Source organism: Accipiter gentilis, chromosome 24 (assembly GCF_929443795.1).
Source record: "Accipiter gentilis chromosome 24, bAccGen1.1, whole genome shotgun sequence".
Taxonomy (NCBI): domain Eukaryota; kingdom Metazoa; phylum Chordata; class Aves; order Accipitriformes; family Accipitridae; genus Astur; species Astur gentilis.
Window position 1 is genome coordinate 4,138,845 of NC_064903.1, and position 21,252 is coordinate 4,160,096.

Below are 21,252 nucleotides of genomic sequence, written 5' to 3' on the forward strand. Positions count from 1 at the left end.
TGCTTGACAGCAACTGTTTGGGATATGACAGATGGCGCTCGTGACTGATGCGGAAACACACTTCATGACTCCACCATGGAAACTGTACTTCTTGAATCTGTTCTACTTTAAAGTTCATAAAATAAGTCACGTGCTTTACTGGTCCCTTTAAGAGGTTAGTCTAGTAAGTGCTTTTTCAGAGAGAGGAGAAAAAAAATCCAGTAGGAACTTCTCCCTTTTCTGAGAAATGTCTGGGCAAGTCAAGTGCTCCTCCAGAGGCAGAAATACAACGGCCAAGGTCCTAACTGCCACCAATTACTTTGTTCTGTTTGGTTTGGTTTTGTTTGGGTTTTTTGTTTGTTTGTTTTTTAAAACAGCACAGCAGTTCATAATCAAATTAGCTATTTGGGTGTCATTTTCATCATGCTTTGACTTTCTACCTGGCTCCTCCATATTGAAAAGCCATTATTAAATTGCCAAGTTAAATGTACAGCAATTGGAGATTTGAGGAGACAAACCAAAAGCCAAGCTTGCAACCCTCCTGACAGAGGATTATATTACCACCTTCTCTTATGAAAGGAAAAAAAAGGTCTCAAGAGTTTTAAGGAAATAGGATCAACACCAGAAATGCTGCATGAATTTAAGATAAAATTGTAAGGAGCCATTTTTTCCTACTATGTTTCTGCTTACATGATTACTCACAAGGGATACTGAAGGAAACCTACTTTTTCCCCCTCCCAATTCTGCAGTCAATCACCTTTTCACCACCACCCCCTGCCCCCCCCCCCCCCCCAAAAAAAAAAAAAAAAAAAATCACTAAACAGTAGCATGGGCCCATAGAGTTGATTTCAACTTTGGCAAATGGCAATTGTGCCACTATCTGAAGCTACCAACTTCATCTCTTTACCTAAAACAGGCTATGTTTGAATTTGGAGGACTCTAAATTCCCTACAAGATCTGTCAGGCATAGCTTTCAAAATCCAGCTCAGACACCCAAATGCTGAAGTCATGTGAAAGTCAAGAAGATTTGTTAAATAAGGGTCTTTGCTCCTTTCAGGGCCTCCAGCACTGAGCCGGCATAACCCACACTGGTGCCCTTCTCTGTTAGCCCAGGACAGGGCTATGCCACCATGATGCCCCCAGGACTGCAGGCAGAGCCCAGCTTGCACCTGCTCCTTCTGGATTTTGCATGTACAGAGCACGTTTCTATCAAGGACAGAGCCTCTGCAGTCATTTGAAAGAACCGCAGTTCACATGCACAGACTAAATGTTTTCTTCCTAAACTTACCAACAAAAACACAGCTAGAGTTTTCCACTGCGCCTCCTTCTCACGCTGAAAGCTTTTGCTACTTTCTCATAGAAGGCTGAAGAAGCCTTACCCCACACAAGACAACGACATTTCCTTGGCCCAGGCTGTCAGATGTCCAACCATCAGAAACGTAACCTGCCAGTGATAAATGACCACTCGTTTTCATGTGTGCAATGCTTTTATTTTGTGCTGTCAGTGCAAATGAAACACCAAAACTACCACCACTTGTGCAACAGCTTTCACAAAACAAATCTTACAAACATATAGCAATATACAACAGATCAAAACAGTAGTCTTACACTTTCAAGAGTCACAAAACCTACGCAGAATGAAATTAGACAGAAGAAATACAGCTATTACAAATATGTAACCGCTAGTGGCAAAGAAGCTTTGTTTTGCAAAATCTGAGAAAGCCAACCTATTTCAAACACTTTCATCCTCTAACAACCCTGTGCCCAAATTCTACCTGTAGTTGTAATGGCAGCTTATTTCAGTGCTTAAACAAGAACCAGGTGTCTCAGTGTTCCAGTGCAACCCCTCACAGAGGTACATGATGCAACATTCCTTTAGTGATAGCATATGGTTTTTACACATATTTTATGTAGTCAAAACCAAGCTTTGTGTTCCCTGCACTAGTTTGTGTATGTATACTCTTCTCCTATGCTTTCCTACGTAATTGACTAAAACAACATCTTGTCAAGTCAACAATCACTAGCATAAACCTAAAGAGAAACATGAAATTTGATATGCAGTTTAATCAACTGAACCAGCCCACCAAGACAGGGTAGCGTTTACAAAACAGTATTAACACAGAGTTGACAAACAAGATACAAGAGAAACCAAGGGCAAGAAGTGAGCTTATAGCTCCCAGATTTACATTCCTTGAGGCACATCATGAGGTGCAGGGTTAGGTGAGGCAATATAGCTGACCTGGTGCAGCGGTCCAGAACTTACAGCATTAGCAATTTGTGGAGAATTTCCATATGGTGCATTTACTGGATGCCAGGCACTAATATAGCGATAGGCAGGTACTAAAGAATCAAACCCAGGAAGAGATTGCTGGCTGAAGGGGTCCGACACGACTGGGTAATATACTGGCCCGTAGGACAGGGGTGGAGGCTCTGCATTTTGAAAGTTACCTTAAAAGAACAGAACAAAATACACACACACACACCATATTTTACCATATCTATGGCCTTTTTTTATGCAGACTTGCATTACCATGAACACAGCATTATTGTGGTGGCCAAAAGGGAAAAGCCATTTAGATGACAATTTTATGCCCATATACGTCCCTTCTAATGGAGGGGTCAAAATCATTTTGGGTTCCAAGTTATGACTAGAGGACAAACTTGCTCATCTCACTAAACTCTTTTCCAAGAATTGCTTAGCTGCCTTCTGCTTTGGAGCATCAGCTTTCAAGATGAACTCAGATAGAGAGCAAATATATTCTTTCCCTGTTTGATCTCTGACTATATGACACTAATCTATGCAAAAGAACCACCCTAGCTGAACAGGTGGAAGCATTAGCAGAGCAATAAGCCTGTATGCCTCTGAGCAACAGTTCTGTTATGATGCAGTCCTTTCCAACAGTTTGCCATGTTCCATAGATTTTAATGAGCTAGGCATCTGACCTTTTTGACATCTCTTTCCTCATTTAATACAATCGTCTTGCTTCCTGCCAAGCAGATCTACAAGCTTGCTACAAAGCCACCAGGTGAAACCAAGTCTTGCTGTAAATCTTATGCACAGTAAGATTCACAGCTAGCAATAATGGCTACTCAAGAGGTAACAGCTCAGCATGCTGAGCCTAAAACCAAGGCTTGCAACATCTTCCTTTTAAAAATTGCCCTGGAGTTGAAGTACCAGTGCTCAGTGCTTGCCAAAACTCAACTGCCTCCTTTAAATACAGGCATTCTGTTTTGATACCATCACTATTTGCTTATCAGTAAGCAAAGAGATTCCTTCACAGTTTTAGACAAAGTTCCCCCCAGTTAAAGGTAGCATACCTAGTACAGATCTAGAAAGGACTACTTCTTCCCTTTTATGGCTTTAGAAAGCCCTTTACACATTGGTGGCTACACCAGTGACTCCCGACATACTTCAAGTAGTACCACAGATGGCAGAGAAACTCGTGATAACCCCTTACAAGGCATACTCTATGTCCTCCCAACCTCACACTTCCTACAGGACAGCAAAGCTGCAGGCAAGCAGCTCCTATGGAGCAGTCATGCTCTGAAAACCTGTTCCTTCACTTCTTATTAGTTGTGTCTGTGGTATAACACTCAAATACTAACCATTTGCAGGTGCTTCCAAGGGAACATGGTGGACTTCAGTTCGCCCAGCATCAGTGTAGACCTGAGGTACTGACTGATCTAGGACAGGAGTTGGCTCAGCATATGCTGGATAAACTTCCACAGGCGACGGCGGCAGTGCTGGCTGTACATACACCATGGAAGGCCAATAGCTCTGATGATAATACTTGGAGAAAAGGAAAAAAAAACACCACAAGGTCATGCATACAACCACATACTCTCCATCCCTCCTCCAAATCACTGCTAGTTTCAGATCTAAAGCTCCCAAGAAGTGCATTTTTTTCCTTCCTAGCCCCTTAAGATACTACACATACCAGAACAACACAATACCGCCTACCAGAAAACACACTGCAATACCTGCAGCAATAGCCACCTCAGTTCCACATTGCTGTTGTGTCAGAAATCTTTACAGAGAAAGATTCCCACCTATCAACTTTGTCATATTCAAAGAGATTTTTCTTATTTCTTCAGTTGAAGAAGCTGACATTACTTCTTTTACCGCCCTGAGCAGCACTGACACCACATTTGACTGCTGGTGCAGGCAACTCTTCAGCAGAGCAAGAGGTCACAGAACATGGAGAAATAGCCAGTCTGAACACTGTTGTACGAGTCCTAGAATACTCAAACCACACAAACCACACATCTCTAAATGGTCTTTGATGTCTTGTCTAGGTACACACCTTTTCTTAAGAATGGCTCAGGTTTCTCCCTTATCTTGAGGGGAAAAAACAGTATTTATCCACCATTCTCCACAAAACAAAAATTCCACCACCACAACCCAAAGTAAAACAACTAAACACACATACTAATGTGCTTCACATTTGGAGTTAGAACTTCACTTCTCAAGCTGTTAATCTCCACCAAGCAAGCCTATATGTATTAATAGTCAAGTGCACAGGATGTACATTTAGCATGCTTGGAAGTCTTAAATACATCAGTACATTTGTCAAGAAAAACAGTTTTCAGAGGCAATTTTCTATACTCATTTGAAAAGCACTTACTTGCAATCCCAGATTAAAATAATACCGCAAGACCTTTGTATCTGAAAGGAAAGGATATGGCATTAAAGAGCAGAAGAGCATAAACCAAGAAGCAAAAGAAATTTACACACATTAAGAGCATTTTATTTTAAGTTGCTCTTACTCAGTGAATAAGTGAATGAATGAATTTTAGCACTACTTTTTCTTTAAAGTTTCAAGGGTAAAGAATACATCTTGAATATAAATAGTTGTTAAACCTACTTTATCTTTTTCAGTTAATCCAGTTAGCTATTTGTGCAATAGTAGAGCATTTGTCTGACCAACTTACTATCAAACTTCAATGATTACATTAGCTTTAATTTAACGTTTATTCATCTTGATTACTCAAGTGATAATTGTCAGCGTTGTTACAAGTCTCCCCTGTCAAAGCAACGAGGACTTAAGCAATTCTGGCTTCCTATTAAGGCTGCATTTTTAGAGGAAAAATTGTTTTATCAAATAAGAATTTGATTATGAGCCCCTAAATCAAGTTGACTACTAAAAGCACTCCCTCCCTTCCTCACTACAGAAATGAGAAAGGGTTTGGGAGCGCACAGACAGGCAGGAGCAGCCTTCTCGTACACGAGTGACAATCCACCCCCAATGTCTATGCATTAGATACACACTCTGCATACATATTGCAAGTACCCATACGGGGCTGGCATGCGAGGCAACAGGCCAACTCCATGGAGGCTCCAGCTTCACACGGTTTCTGCCCAGTGTGAAGTCTGGCTCTGCCACTATCTCCATCTTCAGAGCTTTGTTGAACAATGACCACAGAGACATGTCATATGCAGCAATCCTAAAACCTTCTGACCTAGTTCTGGGGTCCCCTCAATTGTCCTATCAAGTCAGAAAATGGAGGAGGGGGAGGAATAAGGAATATATTCCCTCCTTCCCCTTCCTCACAAGGGTACTCAGTTCCCTGCTTTCTTGCAAGCAGTCTTTTACTTCTGTCTTCCATGTACTGAATAATTTGCCCCCAGGCAAATACACAACATGCTGAGAGGCAATCCCAGATGTATGGACGAACCTTGAAACCACTCTCCAAGAACAACAGGGTTTTGAACTTGGAAATGCATTTCCAACTGTCCAAAAATGGTGAAGCAGTTTTAAACCTTTAAAGTTGACCATTGAAAACAAAAAAAGAGAGCACGTTTTAACCCTGTGACACAGTTCTGGAACTGTGCACAAGAGACATTGTTGATTTCTCAGATTCAAATACAGATTTGTTTTAAAGGCTCAGGAAGACCAAGTCACCTATTCCACAGCTGTAGGTTTGCACATGCATGCACACGCACAGACTTTGCTTTAGTACTGCTGGGAACTGAAAGGGAAAGCAGGGAGACAACTCAAAAGGAACAAGCCACTAAGGGCTTCGACTTAGCAACACCTTCAGAGTTACCATATATACCATCTTCTTACCACCTACCCACTTCCCTCTAGACCAGGGCCTTGGCTCCACATTGCTCCCCTGTCCACCCATCTACTGTGCATGCACGCTTTCCCAGCTCTGCTCTTCTACGCATCATATTTTGCTTCAGATAGGCACAGCAACAGAAATGCAAATAGCCAGTCTTGAAATGCACAAGGATTTGTTCCTCTGTGGCTGCTGCCAGTTCTCAACTCTTCTACTGTTCAGCAGCACATTTGATCAGGGCAACAATCCACGCAGCTATTTTAGGAAGTGCACACAGATCCTTCCTTACATCTAACAGCTGTAAGCTTCCTCCTGAAAGTGCTGGTGATTGGCTGTGACACTGACCAGTCAGTAAAATATTAAAAATAACCCAAAGGCTAATAACACAAATGCCAACTTCTTAGTATCTAGCTGAAACTGCATCCATGTTTGGAACAAGTTGTTGTGTTTGGGTTTTTTTTTTTTTAAATCTGATCTCATTCTTCAATTGTTTATGCAAATCTATGCAAAACAAGCATAAGAGCTGAATGAAACAGCTGCTTCATAGCAGCAATGATAACAGTACAAAGGAGAGCTGGGAGACTGAAGTGACAAACTGATACTGGAAATACTGACGTCTGTGGAATGCTGGAACAGAAGCCAGTACAGTAGGAGACCAGTTTTTGTTTATATTCCTCTTTTAGATGTCTAGAAATCAAGTCAATCTTCGCTAAAACATGACTACCTTATGAAGCAATAGCTAAGCCAAAAAAAGTGAACTACCCCAACATGAAAACATAAAGACCATGTTGACTACTGATAAAAAAATCTCATCTCACAATGCATCAGGACAAAAATCATGATAGAATTTTTACTGTGCTGATGGGAAGCTCTGGTCAACCCTGAGCACTACACTGCAGCCTCTGGAACACAGTAATATCAAGCAGTCTTTTATCAACAGCTCCTTCAAGTACAAGGGAGCAGGCAAGGGTAGGACACCTAAGGTCACCAAGTTAATAAACACGTTTCACAAGCCCTAAGATCCATTAAAAAAAGATCTCAAGAGACTGAAAACTGGAACAAATGCAGATGTACCAAGTAACACTAAGGCACAGGGCAGGGTTTCCTCCCAAATCCAGGACTTGTCTGTTGACAAGTCACACCCCCCACCTATACCATGCCATCTCCAGCTAAGTGCACAGAACTCTAGGACAAGTATACACACATACTTTATCCCACACTACTCCAAAGCTTCTGGATTTCTTAAATTAAAGGCCATAGAGATTATACTACAGCAAGCAGTGTGTCAACATAAATGCTACATGCAATTCCTTATTAACTACCAACCTGAAAATCCTTAACAAAATTTCTAGAGTCTATGCCAAGAAGAATATGGCCAGTATTATGTGGAGTGACTCAGCTGACGAGCTACAGGCAGGGTCTGAAGAGGTTATTAATCCACATCCACTCCAGATTCTTGTCAGTACACTTAACACCCAACCCTTCTAAGTGCTGAGAGCCTCAGTTAAGGGCATTCAACTAAAGCTGAAAACCATTAACACTGATGTGTGCATAGTATCATCTAGAGTGATACTAATGCAGCAGGGAAGTGTAAACAGAATATTCAAGATTAACAAAACCAGGAATTGAGAGCACCTGCAAGAGAGCAGAGTTACTACAGACCACATTAGCAGTACCTGTGAAAGCAGCACACCTTTGAGCAGCCATGCCATAGTGTTTTGGAACCTGCCTTTCTCCAGATCAACTTCTGACAAGACAAGCATGTTACATGGTAAATGCAGCTAAAAGACTCCATACCATTTCAGCCCAAAGTTCTTCTGCAACCTACCAGATGTAGCTACCTGAACTGTAGATACCAAGAGCAGCTCTATCTTACCCAAAATTAGCCCTCTAGGATTAGTACATTGAGGAAAGCCCCACACCGGGACAACAGAGCTACTTTAGATAGCAATACGTCAAATGAAGCATGAAAACATTTTGCATTACTAAAACACTTTTATGCTCCACCTTCAAGTAATAGATTTCAGAATAAAAGCCAAAAGCTTTACAGTCTGATGCAATAAAAGCTACAACTGTCATATACCTAAAATGCAGTCAGTTACAGGGATGTGGGGTTTTTTTTGGGGGTGGTGGGGGGGGTGGGAGGTGGGGAGGAAAGCAAGTCAGGCAGTTATAGCAGAACTACACTTTTCAAAAGAGTGTAAAAAGGAACACTTGGATTTCACAGACCCTACATGTATGCAGCCAGTTCATTCCCCCACTCACCTGTGAATGAAAAACTACTCCACACCAACAGAGAACGTGGGAGATTCAGGAACTTGAACTAAAAGTAGTTAAGTCTGATATAACCATGTCATCTCCTGTATCTGTAGATGGCTGTTAGAATAAGCCAGCTATGATGCACAGACTTTCAACATACCCAGTGTATGTGGAGGGGATATTTTAAAAGTTCATGTATTTCAACCAATGTGCAGAGATATACCTACTACTTCAACAGCAAAAATGTCAACAGCCAGTTTTGCACTGCTGCTCTTCACAGTAGGCTACAGCTTACCTCTAGCTTGACCACACTACTGACAAAAATAGCTTCCCCTAATGCTCCCTGCCAGAGGAGGGACACAACCAACACACAACCGACAATCCTTATCAGCTAAGACAAGACACTGTGGCACACAACAGTTTTATCTGCCTCTCGAGATGTGTGCAGCAATGCAATGGTGGCACACTTGGGCCTCACAGCATTCCCCACCTAGAGAAAAACAAGTCACGTAGCATAATAGCAAGCAGTACTGTTATTCCTGTAGCTGAGAGGCACTTAACTTGCAATAAGGACAGCAGACAGCTTGATCTTTGGGTTATTAAAAAAAAAAAGCTCTGTGAATTACAGGCTCTGTTTATGCCTTAGCCATAAACATGGCAGAATGAGGGGATAAATTAATAACAACAAAAAAAAAAAAATCAAATATATGCCTGTTGCACTGCCTACAAGCTTGGCTGTCTGATGCAACCTTGCATGGTATGCTGATATTCTTAAGTTGTAAGAGCAAGTTGACTGATGATTACCACTTTCAAAATGAAGTCCACATTCAGCTGACAAAGCTGAAAGCTGTTTCTGAGCTGCTTTGCTGGCTGGTACTATGTTGGTCTTTGCACACTCGTTGCTTAATAGCTGAAACATACCACGAACACTGTCATAATTGATGCCCATATACAAAAAAGGCTAGGCACCCAAGGAACAAGACACTGTGTCCCTGCTTTTTGACGACACAGAATGAGATCTTGGAGCCCTACAGGAACACCACAATATCCCACTAAACTGTGCAACAGCACAACTGTATAAATACACAGTTGGGTTTGTTGTTTTTTTTTTTTTTTTTTTTTTTTTTTTTTTTAAATCAGTTACCAGAAAAATAATTACTCCACCAAGAACCAGTATGATATAGGCTAAGCACCCTCTCCCTTGGTATTCCTTTCTTTAGGATGCTGTCTAAAGCTGCAGCCATCACATATTTGAGCCTGATATGAACTTGCTATTCAGAACTGGGAATTAAAACATTTTTTGCATAAGCATCCATAATATTATTTCTCATTCCCTGCAAGCTGCAAAGAGCCATTTCTTCTCACTAGAGGTATTCTGTTAAGTTTCCACGGAGAACACAAGTCAGAAGTGTGCTGAAGAGCAGCAGTAGTAAAAGCATAAAATACCGTCATTACCTCGAGGTAGATCACTGCCACTGGGATCACAAGAGTAAGGTGGGAGAATGGCACCAGCCTCTCCCACCTCACTGACTGGAGGAAGAGGAGCTGAATAAACTGGGAATGGCATCGAAGAAACTGCTACAATTAGAAGGAAACAAAAGTCAAGTCAAATTTGCAATGGCATGTCAAATGAGCAAGATACCAAGTCACACAATTAACCATGTACTTCTTTGTCATCTCAGTGCCCCTAAATGCAAGCTTTAACACAGTTCTCTTTAGTAATCACTTCAAAAGAAGTCCAGAAGAAATTTTAAAACTAGATGGAAAGTTTCCAGTCTCACAAGCCTTAACTGTATGGCTATCTGCAAGCTTCATAGTCCAGTTAAGAATAAATGTCTTTTTCAATAATTTCTCCATACTAGAAGGCAGGCCAGACTTTCCTTACATAACTGTCTGTCTTGGAAAAACAGGGAACAGATTAATCACTTTAAGTCATCAGAAGCATGAGAATAAGCCCACAAAAACAGGGGAAGGTTCAAGACATGTCAGGCCACAAATATTTTGGACAGACTACTGTTAAATGTTCATTAAGTGGTCCACACCTCTAACACACCAGTAGGTTATTTGTAATGGCATCAGCAAGCAAACAGCTTAGAAACTGTACTGACTAAACTCTCATGCAAAGCAGGAAGAAACAAGCCAAGGAGAAAAACAGAGAAGAAAAAGGGAGACGGAGTTGAGCAGAATTGAAGGTGGAGGGTTTTTTGGATGCTAAATGAAGAGTTACAGAAGACATAAAGAGTCCTCTTTCTAAGAAGGGAAAAATCATTTTTTCTTAACAGACATTTCACAAGAACAACATAGATACAGCATTTCAGGTGACAAGTACACCATGTGACAAACCACAAATTTGATCTCCTTGCATAGAAGTAATTAAGCACGGGTGCTAAGGGGCACAAAATTGAATTGGACATTTGTGTGGATCCTGAACTATCCCAGCCAGTGACACTTTTGGAAAGGATAGTAAAGCCTCAGGACCAATATCTCAACTCAAGAGGAAAGTTAACTGTAGGAAACGGGGAAAAGGGAGCTGCCATGAACTTTTGTCTTCTGAAAAAGAACTTCCTAGCAAAACAGTTGGCATTGATGGCTAAAGGTGGCAAGGGGGGAACCCAAAGCAGAGACCTCCAATTCCCATGCAAATTCAGGGGCAACTGTCCCCTCCAAAACATGAAAGCAAGAAGTCAGCAGTGAAGTTGCAACTACTATTAAGTCATTTTCAGACAAAGTGATTTTTTTTTTTCCAAAGCCTTTTAACATTTGTCTTGGATAGGTGGGGGAGGAAAGGTGGGGGGGGGGGGGGGGGGGGAGCGGTGGAGGGAAAGATGTAACCGAAAATGTAAGACATCTAAGTTGACAGCCATAGTATGTACACTCTACCTGGCCTCCCTATAGAAAGGGGAGATACTATGACTGGCTGAACTGCTGTTTGTGGGGAAACTGCTGTTGTGACATTGGCTGGACTGGAGGCAGCAGGGTTTGAGGAGAAGCCTGTAGCTGGAGCAGCATAAACACCTGCTGAGGTTGAGATAGCTGTAGAGTTCACCATCACCTGAAAAAGAGTCAGAGTATTCAGCAGGCCGCCTCTACAACTGGCTTTAACAAAGACTATGGAAATATCACAAAGTTCAAAAATTCTCACTTCACATAAATGCATTTTGGACGTCCTAGCTGTAAAGGTAACTAACTATCCCAGTTACCTAAAAATTGGCTTGAAAATACCAGTTTAGAGTTGCAGCCACCTGCAAGGCACCTTCTTACCCTTCTGTTTTGCTTATATTTATAGGGAATTGTATTCTTTGCTATAAGATGGTGTAAGAGGCAGGTAGAGGGACCCCACAAACTGGCACTGACCAAGCAGAGTGGTCACCTCTCCAAGGGGCTACCACAATAAAATACTAGATACTACCTTCTGGGGACAGCTGTAGGAAGCCACTCCATCTCGAGGTGACACAGAGACCGGCCCTTCTTCCTAGAGGGATTCCAAAGCAAAGCATGGTCCATTTAAGAAGCAAAGAAGTCACAAGGCATACACACACCACACCCCTACATTTTTTAAATTTATTTATTGACTATACACACACAGAGGACCTTTTGTAACTCAAGTAAAAGCAGTTTTATTCTGACATGCACAGGGCTGGCTTTCAGCTCCACTGTAGACCAGTAGGTGACTACAGATTTAGTTTCAAGTTAAAAAAAAAAAAATAAAATCAGAGGCAAGATCTCTCCAGTCCCACAGTGGAGGAATGACACTAACTGGAATAGGACTTGAAGGGTAGCATGATAAAAGCAAGCGCTGTCTTGAGCAGAAAAAGAAGAAAAGTAAACAGCACTCAAGTACATGCTTTCTCTTTGCAGAAGGGAAGGTGGAAAATCATTTATGTATCTAGTACAATTCAGACTGTACTTGCAGACTCAGACAAAAACCTCACCATTTAAGGAGGAAAGGGGGGTGAATATATAAATGAAACCATCATTCCTTTCTTCCAAAAGAAGTCTCTGACCTACTGTGTTAAGCCTGCATCCAAGGACAGTTTCCATGAAGAATGCCACACACTTCAAGGATTCCTAATCTGAACAGACAGTGACTGAAGCTTACCAAGTTTGCTGTAGGTTCTGCTGAACTAAATACTGTTGCAGTTTCACAGCCGGGATCTGGAGGACATAGGCAAAATTATTTGAAAAAGAGTAGCATTACATCTCATCTTTCAGAAACTTACAAAAATGTCATAATGACAGCATTACATTCACCAAGTGTTCTATCACTAAAGACTAAAGTTTTACTTACCTGGAGGTGCATAGATATATTCTTCATGAAATTTCCCTACAAGGGAGAGAACAAGAAGCTTTGATTTGGGGCAGGGGGAAAAGCTTAAAGCTGAAGTTACCACAATTACATTTCAGTGCATCCATCAATAAGCTGCTTTCAGTATCATCTTGTTTTGTGCAGAAAAGGCAGAGAAACACTCAAAATATGCTCATTTCATTATTCCACCAAGCGTCAAGGCTGCCACTACCAAATTTACACCATGCATTTTTAATCAGCAACTTGGCTTGTGTCATGGTTTAACCCCAGCCAGCAACTAAGCACCACACAGCTGCTCACTCATTCCCCCCCATCCAGTGGGATGGGGGACAAAATCAGGAAAAGAAGTAAAACTCCTGGGTTGAGATAAGAACGGTTTAATAGAACAGAAAAGAAGAAACTAATAATGATAATGATAACACTAATAAAATGACAACAGTAGTAATAAAAGGATTGGAATGTACAAGTGATGTGCAGGGCAATAGCTCACCACCCACTGACCAACACCCAGCTAGTCCCCAAGCAGTGATTCCCTGTCCCCACTTCCCAGTTCCTATACTGGATGTGACATCCGATGGTATGGAATACCCTGTTGGCCAGTTTGGGTCAGGTGCCCTGGCTGTGTCCTGTGCCAACTTCTTGTGCCCCTCCAGTTTTCTCGCTGGCTAGGCATGAGAAGCTGAAAAGTCCTTGACTATAGTCTAAACACTACTGAGCAACAACTGCAAACACCAGTGTTATCAAGGTTCTTCGCATACTGAACTCAAAACATAGCACTGTACCAGCTAATAGGAAGACAGTTAACTATCTCAGCTGAAACCAGGACAGCTTGCTACAGACCTACACAATCACAAGGGTGATAGCGTAGCAAGCTTAAACTGAAGGGACACATTTCTATCAGACAGCCAAGAAAAATAATGTGCTCACAGGCATGTTCAAAGCTCACAATAAACAGATATTTAGAAGATACAAGGAACCTGCTTTGACAATCAAAAGCACACTGAAAATCTTCTAAACCCGTCTCTTTACCCACTAATCCTTTAAGAACTCACCATTTTCACTTGTTTCTTCTTCCTCCTCAGAGGAATTCAGGCTCTGCTTGTTAGGTGGAACAGAGTTTGGGCCTCTCCTTGCTACCCAAAATCCTGCTGGACCATGGACAATGGGAGCAGGGCTACTCTGGCTCTAAAAAGCAAAGTCAGAAGTGTGCAATTAGAAATAGTTTAAAGCCTTTCCATGCTCTACACACACACACGGAGTAGAAGCAGGCTAGCAGACCAAGCTTGCTGCAACCAAAGCTTACTACAATTACCATTTGTGTATCTGTTCCTATGCACCTTGATTGCAGCACAACAGTTGCTGACACATTTCTTTACCTTTTGTTCCGCCTAGCATAGTTAAGGTAATTCATTTTTGAAGACCTACCACTGTCCTATGCCATACAGTCAAGTTGCTCCCTCCCAGAACTTAGCCAGCTTTATCTCCAGCTCAAAGCCAGCTGAAAAGGAGGGAGCAGACCCCAGACAACAGCCAAGACTGCTACCCCCAACATATACTCCTGCATTCCTCATCCTGGAGCATTCCCACCACACCAACAGATCAAGATCAGTTCATCCAAATACTCTAATTATCATGGAAAAGGATTATCTTTAGGTCACAACTAGTGAAACCCATGGGTGGCTGCTGGCATAGACACCACTGTCTGCACTAACCTGACCCACACATGCAAGCCTGACTCTGTCAGAGAGCAGCAGCCATCAAGGTTTCTCACAGGACTCCTTTAACACTTCACATGCCCTTTGTCTTTGCTTTGAAGTCAGTCCTTAGCTGCACCACAATTTAAAATACAGAGTTCTCTGAAGCAGGAATATAGGATTGAGATGCTCAAGTAAAAGAAGTTGATTCACTCTTTTGTGATGGCTAAGGTGACACTCAAAATTCTCCTCAGAAGACATGGTGACTATGAGATCGATAAAGTGCTCAGAGAGGCTTGTAAGATTTCCAAGGTTGAAGCAGAGGTGGTAAGTCAGAAGATTCTCCCACCAGGCCTCTAGTAGGATGGCAGAGTTTTCTGCGAGATGCATCTTTCCCCAGGAAATGTTATATTCCTTTACTAAACAAGACAAGGAAGAGACAGAGAAAAGGCTTTGGCATTGACAATAACAAAGTCACTGAAAGAACATGAAAAACTATTCATTAGGAGCTGCAGGTATATAGTCTAGCAATGGGGAGGAAAAGCTAGTAAGCTATATTGATTTCATGTCAGAAAAAAGAATTGTAGGATAACCTGTCCCTTATTCCTTGACACTCTTGGAGGAAAACTGGAGCAAAGATTACAGATCTAGCACATGAGGATGAATTTAAAAATGGCTGCTGCTGAAACAGCCCTGAGCAGATTCCCTCGCTCTCATTTAAATACAAGCCTAACACTTGTTAAGTCTACTGCTTCAACACAGTAAAAAGGAATTCAAATCTACCAGGTTTTTGGTTTTTTTAAAAAAGATCAGCTTTCCTATTCAGATACCTAAATATCAATTGATTTTTTTGTCGCATATCCAGCTTTGTAGTAGACTTGAACTACAAATAGAAGATTTATTTTAAAGTTTAAGAATACACTGTGCCACTTCATCTACAACCTGACAGAAACACTGTTTAAAGAAGTCTGGATTTGGAATTTACTCCTGTTTCTGTAGCAGAAGAAACTGTTTCAGGAACAACAAGCTAGCCCAAAACATCACAACTATAAATTCATAGGAACAATCCAGGCTATCACTATACAGTTTCTGAACCTAGTTACACGAATGATAAATTACAGCGCGGCAAACAAGTGAAAAACTTTCTCCCACAATATTTAGAGCTAGACAGACATCCACAGTAGGAAGGGATGTTTTGTTTTGTTTTCAAACAGCTATAGAAAGGAGAAACATGACTCTACTTTTATGAAAATATACTAAAGAGAAAACAAGTGCTGCCGGTGAGGGGAGGAAAGAAGGGGAACATTTAGAAAACTTGAGGTTTTAAGCAGGTTTTACAGGATCTAGACTGATTTCAGCCTTCCCTTCTCAAAAACCACATTCACTGCTAAAGCTTATTCCAAACAAACAAAAAAAAAGCTGCTGTATATTTAGGTAAAGTAGTGCTACACATTTGTACAGCTTCCCCCCCTCCTTAAGAGGTTTTAACATACTCATTGTTCATAACTTACTGGTAAAGTAGGAAAAGCAGTGTCATGCTCTCCCTCAATTTCATAGAAAGTTATAGTTTCTTCTGATCCTTGAGGCTCCTCTCCATTCCCTGGTACAAACCCATACTGACATTCCTTATTCACACACTGCATCTGACGGCGGCTACGGCTGTATGAGCTTTAAAAACAAGAAAAGAGATTAAGAATCACCAGTATCTGGAGCTTCACCTTGAGTTCATTGCTCAGTTTTAACTCTGTTCTTTTTGGAGAGACATAATAAACCCGTTGTCTCATATTGTGCCATTAACAGCCAATTCAGCCCTCCACACGCCACCACCCACCCCAACTCTTTTAGAGCAATGTTTTGTAAAGAGGTTTATATTCACTTACCAGGACCTGCAGGAGAAACTGTCATAGCTCTGATAGCATCTCTTTCCTGGACTGGGGCAGAATGCTATTTGAGGGCCAACCATGTTGTGCCTGTTTATAAATCGGGCAGATCCCCTAAGTTTAAAGGGTAAAAGGTGCAATTACCAGGAAGTGCCTCTCAGGTGGAACTCATTTGTAGTTTTACCTATTAAATAGCACAAACTCTCTCCTAACTAGTCTGCAGCAAGAATGAACAGAAAACAAGTGGTGATGTCACACAGGTTTTCAAGGCTTCATACCTTGCCATCCCAAATCCACGGTTATGTCTCTGAGGAGGGTTCTGAGGATGATAGGGTTCATAAGGTGCCATGTTTCCACCACCCTGTGAGCAGTGAACTGGAGGAGAGCGCCCCGAAGGACCACTGTGCTGTAGCCGGGGTGGAAGAACTGGCTGACCCCTGCTATAAGCCACAGTCATAAAGACTTCCTTTCCACGAACTTTCTTAAGGATTCTCTTCCGTGTTTTCATATCCATTTCTGCAGTTTCAATTGAGGACAGAAAAGATATGATTTACACCTTCAACAGCTGACTCCAGAACTATGTTCTCGTTATCATTTGAGAAGAATCAGTATTTGGACGGAAGAGAAAGAGCCAATGGCCTAGCCCAGAAAAAGTGCATTTTAAGTACACAAACTTCATACCCTTATTTTGAAGGCTCAAGCAGGCATTCCAAATTATGAGCAGAATACAAGCATCTCACATGTGAATACCTTCCCAACTTCAGCTAATCAAACCAGCACTCTCAGTGTTAAAACCTCTTTATGAAGGCTGCATTTATTTATTAAAAAAACTTCTCCAAATTAAACAAATACAATCCATATTTAATTGCCTGGGCAAGTCCTAGTTCATCCATGCATCTCTGCTAAGGCCAAATCAGACAAGCTTTTTGGTTCACAGACCCAGTCTTTATACATGCTTCTCAAATGCCCAATGTCTTCTTGGTAATTTTGAGCAATACTAACTTTGCTATCTATTTTCAATGGATTTGCTCTTTTGCAAAGGCAAATTCATCCCTCTGTCTGAAGGATCACTTTACATTAAACCCCTGCAGTGACCAGGTTTTTTTATCACAGGCTGAATTAAGTCACTTCCAATATGCAAATACTGCTACTTTTAAAACTGTCATGAGTGTCTCCCCCACTGTCCCCTGGCCTCACGGGAAGGAATGCTTGTGGAAACCTTGTACAAACCTATTCCTGAGAAGTATCCCCCTGTTATTTTCTGATAGGTTCCTCCTTTTCGGCTGGGAACCATATTCCAAGCAAGGACAGGTGCCACTTGTGTCACTGGTTTTAAGTTTGCCAAAGGAACTGTATGCCTACACAGGGAACACTGATGTTAGCAGTGCCACAAAGATACACTGTGCATAACTGCACAACAACATAAGCTGAAGCAACACCAAGACAGACGAAAAGTAGAAAAAACAGCCAAACCTAAAGAGTGTAAGGACCTTGTGGAAATTAAAAAAAATCTGTTTCTCTGACACCAAGCACACATTACTGTTACTTGTTTATTAAAAAAGCAAGCTAGGATTTAGTCTCAACACTATTGACTTCCTGGGTCAAGTCTTTCTTCCCTGCATTTGTATGCCTTCAGAGGTATACCTGAAAGCATTTGACAACACAGCATTTTTACAATATGTCATCAAGCTGAATTCTAGGTTTAGAGAAGGGTGTATGCTTTGAACAGCAAGGTGGAGAAAGTCATTAGACTCACCAGAAGTGCCAATTATTTTGTTGTTTGGGTACAACATAAAAACTCCAGAGAAACCAACAGCAGAGCGTAATTTGCTATCCATGAATTAAGCGCAAACTGCAAAGATCACTTTCACGTTCCAGAAAAGAAAGAGCAGAAAGATTTCAGAGAAAGCATTACAATAATGATTTTGGTCATTAGAAATCAAAGAGAAAAAACTTCCTGCAACATTGTATCTGAAGAGTGACAGCCATCAAGGAAGCAAAGCCTCACTTTATATTTAAAAGCCTAGGTTCTCTTTTCTTTTCAAAGTATCTTAACAATCCTATTTTAAGCCTCTGTGAATATACAGACTCAACCAGAAAGAGTTCAAACATCAAGTTGTCACCAGACTGCTTACTTTTCTGCCAGCTCCTCAACAAATACGGTCAACGTGTTGCCATCCTGTCCAACTTCCTGGATATGAGCGTTGTAATACTTACCTCCAGGCTCCAGACGTACCTGGAAAGAGAACAAGGGAAAAATCTAAAAAACCCAAACTATATCAGGGGATTCAGAATACTGTTTACAAAGCACTACTAGCAAAGGCCGCTCCTAGCTGATCCTGTTACTGAGTTAACCGAGAGTCTCAAATACTTCTTAAAAATAAAGAGCACTGTACTAATTTTGGGGAGGAAGGAAAATAATTAATAATAATAATAATAATGTCTTGCAAGTGACTGACAGGTAAGAAGGTACCTGCTTTCTAACTTATTTTTATACACTGTTCCAAGCAGATCAGTACCAAGGAAGACCACTATTTAAGAACTCAAGGAGGATGGAGGATAAAACAGGAAATTGGAATGGAAAGCTCTGCTCAGCTAGAAACAAGTCACTGAGAGAATCATCAGCACTACCTCAAACAGTGATAAAAAATAAGCCGTCACTACCTACGACATTGGAATACAAAGAAAGCTGACCTTCCTTTCAGCATCTCCTGGCCAGATCATGCTTCTCCTCCCTTTTTAGCTCTTCCTTTTCTGTTTTATGAAAATATTTGCTACATTACTGTGGAGAAGCAGAAGATTGTCCAGACTTGTTGCTGACCGCCAGTGAAAATCTAATAGACAACTACCTCAAATGCACACTCTGTGCATTTTGAGCTCTCAGTCTAGAATTTCCACACTCACAGAACATAGATCACCGGTTTGCAATGAATTTCCAAGCAGTTTTTCCTTCATACTACCCAATGTTTAAAGGAAGATTTTAGAAAGAAATGAAATTAAAAAGAAAGTCAGATTAATAGCTACAATGAAAAGAACAAGAAAAGCCTTGGAAAATTCTATGAAGTCACATGACTTTATGGCTTACCATACTCCATTTAATGCAGCTGTAATAGTTTATCATAACTGAATCTCCTTTGAGTACTAACCTGACACTTGTCTCCTAAATAGTACTGTCTCCCAGCAAACACCATGTAGTCAGTTTTTTGAAGCTCTAAAAAAATAAATAAATAAAAAGGAAAAAGCCTTTAAACCACTGTTCTTCCTTCGTGTATCCTATAAGTACTTCATGACAGCATCCAACTACGTATTGCAGGCCAAATGAGTTAGATATTTCCTATGCATATCTGAACTTTCCCCACAGTAATGGTGAAGTAACTGTAGATGTTCTTATAACAGACCATAACTAGCCTAAGCCACAGGAGATCAATAATAAGCTGATAGTGCAGTAAATAGCACTACTTCTTCAATAGTACAATGTGTTTTGTGATGGTACTGAGTTAATCTTGCATTTAATACCAATTCTGGTATTGAAAGTGTTGGACATGTCTTGTCTTGCCAGAGTACTGGTAGAACTTGGTAAAAATGAGATGTCATCCAAGAAAAACTAGCATCGCCTAAAGTCCCCTTGCTGCAAGATTTCAGTATGTTTTTCTCCATTCCTTGCCTGGATTCTCTGCACATCAGTACTCTACATAGATAATTAGTTACTATACTCTGTTCCAAGAATTTTAATGACCCTCATTACTACTTATGCAGTTGTAAAATGCTGGAGTCCTTCAGTATGCAAAGCACTTCAGGTCAGATATCAAACACCCCTTCAAAACTCGTCTTTCTTGGTAACTTCTTGCTTTACAGATCAGCCATAGTGTATGCCAAAAAGCAGCAACCTATCCCAAGCCATGAAGACTATGAAATCTCTCCAGAATGTTCAAGCCCAGAAGAGCGCTGGGAAGCAAGAGAAAACTCATCTCATTTGACAGATCTCAATGCTAAATTTGAGATCTTCATTATTATACAATTCTGAAGCCAAAATCGTGCTTTAAAAAGCAAAAGTCCTTGCACACATGCTGCAACAAAAAACTCTTGAATTTCAATATGATTTCCAACACAACAGAATGGTAGCACAGTTCTGTACTTTGCTCCGACTCCTCCTATTTCCTATACTATAATCAGTAAGTAGCAGAGGTCAGATTTTTAGCAATCTTATCACCATTATACAGTGTCAGAAGCAGTTTGTTTTGTACCGAAATGAAGCCAAGAAACCAGCTGCTAGCAAGAATGTGTAATACCTACAAGCATCTGCTGGGTTAACCAGTATCCTTCACATTTCAGCTGTGAAGAAACAAGTGACATAGGCCTCAGATTTGTAAATGTAACACTGAGCCTGTACAGAAGAAGTTGTGGTTTTCTTCCCTTTTTGAAGATACCTTTTCTGCTGTCCAGCCAAACGTCAAACTCCACATTCCGATAGATCTCAGGGTCCAGCGCCTTTAGCACTTTATAAGGAACAGGCATCTTTGATGGATTTTCTGGCAGCTAAAACCAGAGTTCAAATAGAACATTAACAAGTGCATTTCATGTGTTCAGCATAGTCTCTATCCTGCCAGCACCTGTGAGTGATTTTAAGATGTACACACACTGTTTTCCAAAATTTTCACTTCCACTATATTTGCCTAAAAACTAAAGCTCAAGAATATGAAGACACATTTAGGCATTCAGAAGCTGAGTAAACAGACTTTGGAAAGGTTAGAAACAGGCTCAAGAGTAACATTTGGCATGTTCTTTACTCAAAAAGAATCAAAGGAAGCTAACTAGACCAATGCAGCCATGGCTTCAAAAGTTGGTGGGAATTTAAGTTATTATATCTGAAAACAGGTTTCTATAGAGTTTCTAAAACTGTTCCAAAGTGATTTATGCTGTGTTCAAAACAAAAGTGAACTGATTTAAACCATTTCTGGGAAAAACAAACAGCAGACCAGGAAACATCTGCTCTGCTCCATCTTTGGGGGGGAAGGAATATTAGCTAGAGATGAACAAGAAAATCTCCGAAAGGAAAAAAGGTTTATGCAAT

General features: G+C 40.9%; 1 protein-coding gene across 1 annotated transcript in view; it reads right to left on the bottom strand.

Moving 5' to 3' along the window:
• Window positions 1–1,476: 1,476 nt before the first annotated feature.
• ALG13 (ALG13 UDP-N-acetylglucosaminyltransferase subunit) overlaps window positions 1,477–21,252 on the bottom strand; it is a 32,165-nt gene continuing 12,389 nt past the window's right edge. The window contains exons 14-30 of the mRNA XM_049828138.1: window positions 20,609–20,717; window positions 19,328–19,392; window positions 18,317–18,417; window positions 17,412–17,539; window positions 16,460–16,697; window positions 16,182–16,295; window positions 15,813–15,969; window positions 14,515–14,715; window positions 13,660–13,792; window positions 12,590–12,625; window positions 12,401–12,456; window positions 11,711–11,773; window positions 11,182–11,353; window positions 9,757–9,879; window positions 4,605–4,645; window positions 3,586–3,769; window positions 1,477–2,427 (exon numbers count right to left, since the gene is read on the bottom strand). Coding sequence (XP_049684095.1) covers window positions 2,162–2,427; window positions 3,586–3,769; window positions 4,605–4,645; window positions 9,757–9,879; window positions 11,182–11,353; window positions 11,711–11,773; window positions 12,401–12,456; window positions 12,590–12,625; window positions 13,660–13,792; window positions 14,515–14,715; window positions 15,813–15,969; window positions 16,182–16,295; window positions 16,460–16,697; window positions 17,412–17,539; window positions 18,317–18,417; window positions 19,328–19,392; window positions 20,609–20,717 — 2,187 coding nt within the window. The 3' untranslated portion in view covers window positions 1,477–2,161. The remainder of the gene's footprint in view (window positions 2,428–3,585; window positions 3,770–4,604; window positions 4,646–9,756; window positions 9,880–11,181; window positions 11,354–11,710; window positions 11,774–12,400; window positions 12,457–12,589; window positions 12,626–13,659; window positions 13,793–14,514; window positions 14,716–15,812; window positions 15,970–16,181; window positions 16,296–16,459; window positions 16,698–17,411; window positions 17,540–18,316; window positions 18,418–19,327; window positions 19,393–20,608; window positions 20,718–21,252) is intronic.